General features: G+C 39.2%; 1 protein-coding gene across 1 annotated transcript; it reads left to right on the top strand.

The window, feature by feature from the left end:
- Positions 1–3,342: 3,342 nt before the first annotated feature.
- On the top strand, positions 3,343–6,659 carry LOC104950262 (dedicator of cytokinesis protein 2-like). The gene is made up of 7 exons (XM_010776753.1): positions 3,343–3,432; positions 4,252–4,356; positions 4,897–5,038; positions 5,470–5,551; positions 5,705–5,789; positions 6,146–6,232; positions 6,645–6,659. The coding sequence occupies exons 1-7, from the start codon at positions 3,343–3,345 to the stop codon at positions 6,657–6,659; spliced, it is 606 nt and encodes a 201-aa protein (XP_010775055.1).
- The last annotated feature ends 1,320 nt before the right edge of the window (positions 6,660–7,979 follow it).

Below are 7,979 nucleotides of genomic sequence, written 5' to 3'. Positions count from 1 at the left end.
GGACTCGACAAAAAGTCCAAAGTCCGCAGGTTTACGGTGATTGTGTCGTTTCTGATATAGAAGTGAAGATTTTCCCCATTTAAATTATTGAAATGAGAGTTTCGTTCCTAAATAGTAGACACTCAATACCTCATCTTAAGTTTAGTTAGATCTAAAAAATAAAATTTTCATTTAGTTACCTTGTATCATTTTTGTACATTAAATATTACAGGCGCGATTTTTTCTTTTGTAATGATAACAGACTTTTGGTGGGAACTTACTTCCCAATTCATCTGATTTTCGAAACTTAGGTTTGTATTGTATCATTCATGGGACATAGTTGCTAACTACGTTTTGTTCACTTTAAACTGGAAAAATCTCTCCAAATCTTTTATTTCAGGTCCCGCCTGAAGGTGGAGACCTATTACACACCCTGGTAGCCAAGGTATAACTAGGAAAGTGCATTTTTATTAAACATAATGAACTTATAGTGTATCCATAAGTAAGGTGGTTTTATGTTGACAACGACTTTTTTATTTTTAGTTTTCTAAATTTTTTGTATGAGACAATAGGAGATCCGCGGTGTACGATTGTTGTACTCGGTAGCCTAATGGGCTCGCTCTTTTCCCCCCCCCCCCCCCCCCCCCACGTTGTGATATTACCGTGGCCTTTAGGCGAGAAGCGAGGGAATAATGAATCTGGATCAGAGCATTATTTTTGCCACCCCCCCAGGTGTCCCCCCCCCCCCCCCCCCCCCCCCACCCCCTGGAGCATGAATTCTCCAATTATTGTTAGGTGTCATAACATGACATATAGAATATCAAGTTACATTAACTGTTATTTATCAACAACAACTGACTTAACATGCAGAGAAATAAATAACCGTGTCAAACAATACTGTACGGTCTGCGAACTAGTTCGTGTCGCGATGAAGGTAAATATTTTGCCTGTTCGTTAGTTCGTTAGATAACCAGAATCTTGGGCATATATGACCTCGCCTATGGTGCCATCTTAACCATTCAATGAAGGTGTTGTTCAGTCATTGGGAGGGCGGCAGTTTATTGTGTAATGTTCCTCTCGGGCTGCATTTAAAAATAAAATAGAGAAAATAAATAAAATAGCTTTTGAAAATGTGTGCATCTTAAAAGTGCTTAATTTTAGATAAATAAAATAAAGTGTGGCAGCAGCTTGAGTTTCCCTTTTTCTTTGTTAACCGTTTCACATCATGACTTAACAGTTTCAGACGATTATAGAACAATATCAGTCTTTACACATCATAACAATTGAACAGTTTTAAAGTTTCTCTTTCTTTCCCTCTTATATTCCAGTCCATCACTCACTTTTTTTTATTCAATGCGAGAATTGAGCTCGAGCTTGTCCTGCCAGGAGTTTAAATCTGGGCTGAAATGGTGTCAGGGCCATTCTCATACACACATGCAGGTGCTCATTGGTTAGCCTCGGTTAGCCTGCCCTGGAACGATATTTAGTTTCTGTGACCTCAGTTCTGACTTGAGAGGGAATGTTTGGTCAAACACTTTGTGTTTTGTCTCATAGTGGCGTTTTGGCAATTTTAATGAGCGCCACGGTCTCTGAACAAATGAGACACACTGGTTCTGTGCTCCCAAACCAGTGGGCAGGATGAACATGAACGAGTCCGTCCACTCAGGGTTAAAAGCTCTGTCCACTTTCCTCTTCTTGGGGAGTGCCATGTGTCATTATGTGTCTCTCCCTGTCTGCCGCTAACACGCTTATTCACTCTCCTCTCCGCTTCTCTCCCTGTATCGCTAATTATTCTCTTCACTCACTTTCCTCTCCGCTTCTCTCTGCCGATCTCTCGTCTCTTCTTCTGTGTTTCTCTCCCTGTATCGCTCACTCGTCTCTTTCGCCCCCTGTCGGCAGCCGTTAAAATAGAATCGCCCCGTCAAAATTGAAATCCCCTATTAATGTATTGATTATAGGTCCGGGTCCGTATAGGTCGGCGTCTGGGTCCGGATCCGGACCGCGGTCCGCCTGTTGCCGACCCCTGGTATAGAGTGTGGAAATGCCTATTTAAGTCACACTCCAAAGAGAGACATCTGTAGTTTTCTGCATTAAGGCACTAACCAGCAATGTTTCTGGTGAACAATTCAACCATAGCCTTCTGTGATTCCATTGTGTGATTGATTCATATCACTTCATGTTAATTAGAGGGCAACATTAGATTGATCTGAAATGAAATACGTTTTACAAACCTAATGTTCCTGTAATAGGTTTCCTAACACCCAGATATGGACTAATTAAAAGCTGACTCCTGCCAATGCAATTTGAAAACCACCTGTGATTAACAGACCCAGGGAGATAGAGGACGAGAGCGAGGGGAATAGTCAGGGAGGGAGAGAGAGAACAGGAAGCATAAATAGAAGAGACACCAATAGACAAACAGTGAAGGGTGAGTACAAGCTTCTCAGAAAACAACAACACTCAAACGTTAACCTCGTCTCTGGGTCTACCATAGCTTTTTCCTGCGTGCTTCTACACAATGTAACTATTATAATTATAAAGCCAATCACCAGCATATTTGTACAAGCATGCTACATCATTGGCTCACAAACGATGATATTTAGTCCTTATTGTGGTATTAGAATAAATAAATAATAAATAACAAGGATTATTTCTATACTCGATAGTTTTGAAGTAATTTGTTCGGTGACTAAATTGATCAAAGTTTGGTACCTGGCCCAATTCTTTTAGAGAATAAGAGGAAATGGAAGGAAAAAGATGACATGAGGTTCAAAAAAGAAAGCGAGACCCTTCAACATGTAGCCATACACATTAACCCTAAGGGGACATCCATACTGCACAAGCGTACAGAAGATTTCTCATTTGAAAGCATCTACTGTAGAAGCCACTGCTTACTTGCTTCGTCATCAATACCTTAGCAAGAAAGTGTAGCCCCTGGCGATATGGCAGAATGTTTTTTTCCCGACAAGAAACAAAAAACCATCAAACCCGAAGCTGTAAAATAGTAAATGGGTTCACTAGCAGCCCAATGCTCCCATTTTCCTCCTGTCGGGCTCATAAAACATATTGTGGCTACAAAACATCTGACTTTTTACAAGACATACTTTGAATTGCCCTTCTGTTTGTTTGCATGAGTGTGCCCTGCATGACCTTTCATGTTGTGTATTCCAGGGTAGCTATATGGTGTGTGCGAGCATTAGACAGATTGAGTGAGAAAGTGACACACTCATGATTAATGCTGCCCAACAGTGTCACCTAGTGGATTGATGCAGAAGCTGCATATTACATTTACTTGACCTCTGTGTGTGTGTGTGTGTGTGTGTGTGTGTGTGTGTGTGTGTGTGTGTGTGTGTGTGTATTTAGATGTGGGAAGAGGCCATCACTCTCTGTAAGGAACTGGCTGAACAGTACGAAAACGAGATCTTTGACTACGAGTTACTCAGCAAGAGACTGGTAAGAAATGACTATCTCAAACCTTTATCGTCTGCACAGTTATCATGTTCTCACATTTTCCACTTTCCACTTAACTTCCCCTTTAGCTGCAGTAACATAGCTCACATCCAGTGCACCTTTTGCGTACTGGATCTTATGTACATTGATCAAATTGTCTTTGACCTTCAGTAAGTTGCTTATTGATCAGAAAATATAAATGTAACAGTTGCAACACTTGATAGGTCATCTGCACTTTAAAATTGCATGTTTAAAAATGAATATCTACTAAACTATTCAAGTCCCCCTTCAATTCTGGTGTGAAGGACTCTGGTTAGAGGTTTCACAATTACTGTATGACCCCAGAAGAGTGATTCATCACTGCTAATCATATACAACTTCAAACACTTCTTACTGTCAATCAATCTTGTGTTTCTTGCTTCTCTTGCTCTGTCACCACAGCAGTAGATTCCTTCCTTCACAAATCCAACCCCACATTCTCCTCTTTCTCCCCTCCACTGAACTCACCCCCTCCCCACATAGAATTACAATTTTACCAACAATTCCAAATCTCTTTCTCTTTTCATATGACTGCAGCAGTGGCTCAGCTAATGCCAAATGTATGTGGTTATATCAATTACAGACATTGCCCTTGGATACTATGCACTTTTTTGTTTCCACATCTATCATCAAAGCTCACAGCATTCTGCTGAGGGTGGCTTTGTCTTTGGCACAAGCTGATAAAACTGCTACGGCTGCACCATCTGAAACTTCCCCCTGAACATATCCTTTGTCTTCCTCGTTGTCCCCTCTCTCTCTCTCTCTCTCTCTCTCACTCTGCAGGAGAAACAAGCCAAGTTCTATGAAAACATCATGAAGATCTTGAGGCCTAAGCCGGACTACTTTGCAGTGGGCTACTACGGACAGGGCTACCCTCCATTCCTCAGGGTTTGTCTTTCTCATGGTTTGCTTTGAATGAATATTATGCATAGCAGTTTTCAAACAGTTGGATCACAATGTTTCACGCTGTGTAAGGAATACAAAGGTATTACCGACGACCCTTTCTTGTACAAAGCAGTCGAAGAAAACGCTTATTCTCCATTATCAGCACTGAAGCTTAGCTATTTAAAATTGCAACAGTAAACAACTTTCCAAACACACTAGCAAGATGCTTAACAGAAGGAGGCATATTGTACCTTCAGGGAGCGTTGTTGATCTGTGGATTTCAGCAGGTTGCAGAAATAAATATTCCGCTGTTTGTAGCTCCAATGTTTATTAGATGTGTTTATCTGCTTCGGTAAGGAGTCTGATGAAGGCAGCGAGTCAGTTCTTAGTAGCTCAGGGCAGTGATGAGGGAGACCAGGCATAGGCCCACTTTGAGAAATATTTACAACCACTACCAACTCTTTATGTGTTGATCAGAGGCTACATAAGGGTTTGATTATCATCAGTACACTCTTATATAACATACATATCCTATGCCTGCAGAACAAGGTGTTTATCCACCGTGGAAAGGAGTACGAACGCAGAGAGGACTTCCAGAACCATCTGATGAGCCAGTTCCCCAGCGCTCTGCACCTCAACACCACCACCATGCCAGGAGACGACATCAAGAACTCTCCACTGCAGTGTATCCTCGTGGCACACACAGAAATACACTAATGTGCGATCATAGATATACATAGAAAGATGTACAAGCAATTTGTGGTCTTACAGTCAAGTGTAGTACTGAATATATAAAGTAGACTTTAATATACAGTCCATGCTGTACCTTAAGGTTCTGTTAGGGTTGAAGAGGAAGTGTATCTTTCAGTGTTTTCAAAAACTAAATATTGGTGGACACAAAAAAACGAATCTAAGTGTATCAGAACTTATCACAGAGACATTTTTCTTTACATTAGTTGTATTTTTTGATGTATATATCTTAAAACCCTGCCACTGGATGTCTGAAGTGTTGTCAGTAGTGTAACTATCAGTTTGTAGATTTTGTCACAGCTGACAAAGGACGGACTGTCCTGTCCAAACTGTATTGATGTTTTCTTCCTGAGCATTATGAACCAGATATCCAGTGTTTCACAGTGCAGCCAGTCCTCGAGATTCCTCCTCGCCTGAAGAACAAACCTGTTCCTGACCAGATCATCAAGTAAGTCAAAGAGCATGTTTAACCGGTCATTTATTTCAAATAAAATGTGTTGACGTAAAATGATGTGAAAAATAGTTCTGACAATGTTGCAAATTAGTTTTTTATTTTCCTTGAGTGCCTTTTACCTCGGTCTCCCTCTTCTTTTATGTCCAGCTTCTACAAGTCCAACTACGTGCAGCGCTTTCACTATTCCAGACCGGTGAAGAAAGGACCTGTGGACCCAAACAATGAATTTGTTGTGAGTTTTTCCATTTAGTTTTTTGTGATAAGACTTAAGACCACTGGGACAGTGTTTCAGAAGTTATTGTGTACTTGCATTGTTATCAGTCTGAAAAGACAAAACAATAAGGCTGATAAATCCTCCTCTACATGGACATTTTATATTTATAATGCTCTGCTTTTTTCTTGCTAAGGTCACTATATATTTTCTTGTACGCTCTAGCATCGATCACAACTATTCCCTCTCTATCTCTCTGCTCTCAGCTACCAACACCCTTAATACAATATATATTATGTTGTATTATATTACTTGTTATATACAATGTCATCTAATCGCTTTTTTCTTTATTATTCCCTTTTAAAATCTGTTTTCAGTCAATGTGGATTGAACGCACAACCTTCACCACTGTGTACAAGCTGCCAGGGATCCTGCGCTGGTTTGAGGCTACGGACATGAAACATGTGAGTCTGTGTTGGGTGGGGGGGTTACTCCGTTTGTGTTCTGAGCTAATGCCTCCTCTTTCAGGTCTCTGTCTCACCTCCACCAATACATTTATTTTTTAACTGAATGATCTTCCTTTATNACTTCTTGCTCTTTGTGTGTGTGTGTGTGTGTGTGTGTGTGTGTGTGTGTGTGTGTGTGTGTGTGTGTGTGTGTGTGTGTGTGTGTGTGTGTGTGTGTGTGTATACACACACACACACACACACACACACACACACACACACACACACACACACACACACACACACACACACACACACACACACACACACAAAGAGCAAGAAGTATCCTTCATTACACCATCAAATACTGTACATCTGAATCGGCAGCAGCTGTCGTTGTGGGAATTTTTCTTGTGAAATCTGTTTCCAGGTCTCTGGAGAGTGAAGTGAAATGTCTCTTTCAATGCTTCAGAGAACATAAAGCATTCATAGAGAATACAGAATGAATCTGACATCAACACACAAAGACTATGACTGAATACTTGATACAGGAAAGGAACATTTTCCAAAATAAAAGTGTATGTCTTGAATTCTGATCTTAGAGGCTTTTAGAAACAAGTGAAATAAGTTCAAAGAGTTTTGCTACTTCGAAAAGAAAGATGAACTGTCCTGCTAAAAACTTTCTTTGTTTTGATTTTGGAGTGAAAAAAACTGCGGTTTCATGTTTTCAAAATGGCATTTAAAGGGTTAAAATCCTGAAAATTGTTACATTTTTGGTATTTTCTATTAGGGCGGAAGTTGCTTTAAAGATTGAACCCAAAAAACCTTTTAATATAATGTTTTTATTAAAGTATTTTGCAGTGGACATTTTTGTCTCGAATGATTAATTTGCGTAGTCNTCAACACTGGAATCAAGCAAATATTAATATGTTTGCATGACATTAGTTATTTATATTTTGATATCACTTAATTACACGTTTAATACATTTAAGTCAAGCTAAGGTACATGTGATGGTAGCTAGTTAGTGCTCTTACCTGTGAGGCCTCCTCCAAACAGCATAATTACCAGACTGTATCATTAACCCTCCGGTATCATTCGATTGGACTACGCAAATTAGTCATTCGAGACAAAAATGTCCACTGCAAAATACTTTGATAAAAACATTATATTAAAAGGTTTTTTTCACAACTTTTTTGGATTCAATCTTTAAAGCAACTTCCACCCTAATAGAAAATACCAAAAATGTAATCATTTTCAGGATTTTAACCCTTTAAATGCCATTTTGAAAACATGAAACCGCTGTTTTTTTTCATGATGAAAACAGAGAAAATGAGTTATTTTCCAAAAAATACATATCTGGTGACTGGCTCTTTTTTTTTTATAACAGTCTTGGATTTGTCAAAGATTAGCAGCAAAATAAAAAAATTAATTATTAGTTTTTGCACAAAATCAGATTGCACAAAAAAGTTAAATATTAGTCATTCGGGACAAAAGTGGCCACTTCCAAAAACTGCTTTAAAATGACAACAGANTTATATTAAAAGGTTTTTTGGGTTCAATCTTTAAAGCAACTTCCGCCCTAATTTAAAGGGTTAAAATCCTGAAAATTGTTACATTTTTGGTATTTTCTATTAGGGCGGAAGTTGCTTTAAAGATTGAACCCAAAAAACCTTTTAATATAATGTTTTTATTAAAGTATTTTGCAGTGGACATTTTTGTCTCGAATGATTAATTTGCGTAGTCCAATCGAATGATACCGGAGGG

This window comes from Notothenia coriiceps, unplaced genomic scaffold (genome assembly GCF_000735185.1).
Source record: "Notothenia coriiceps isolate Sejong01 unplaced genomic scaffold, NC01 NC01_scaffold00017321, whole genome shotgun sequence".
Taxonomy (NCBI): Eukaryota; Metazoa; Chordata; class Actinopteri; order Perciformes; family Nototheniidae; genus Notothenia; species Notothenia coriiceps.
Note: the sequence above shows the minus strand (reverse complement) of the source record. Positions and strands in the feature narration are given on the sequence as shown.

What these genes read in the sequence shown, in the direction of transcription:
- LOC104950262 (XM_010776753.1), top strand. Translation starts at nt 3,343, where the DNA reads ATGTGGGAAGAGGCCATCACTCTCTGTAAGGAACTGGCTGAACAGTAC. An exon ending in CAAGAACTCTCCACTGCAGT is followed by an intron (nt 5,039 to 5,469) that starts GTATCCTCGTGG and finishes ATTATGAACCAG; the next exon opens with ATATCCAGTGTTTCACAGTG. An exon ending in ACCCAAACAATGAATTTGTT is followed by an intron (nt 5,790 to 6,145) that starts GTGAGTTTTTCC and finishes ATCTGTTTTCAG; the next exon opens with TCAATGTGGATTGAACGCAC.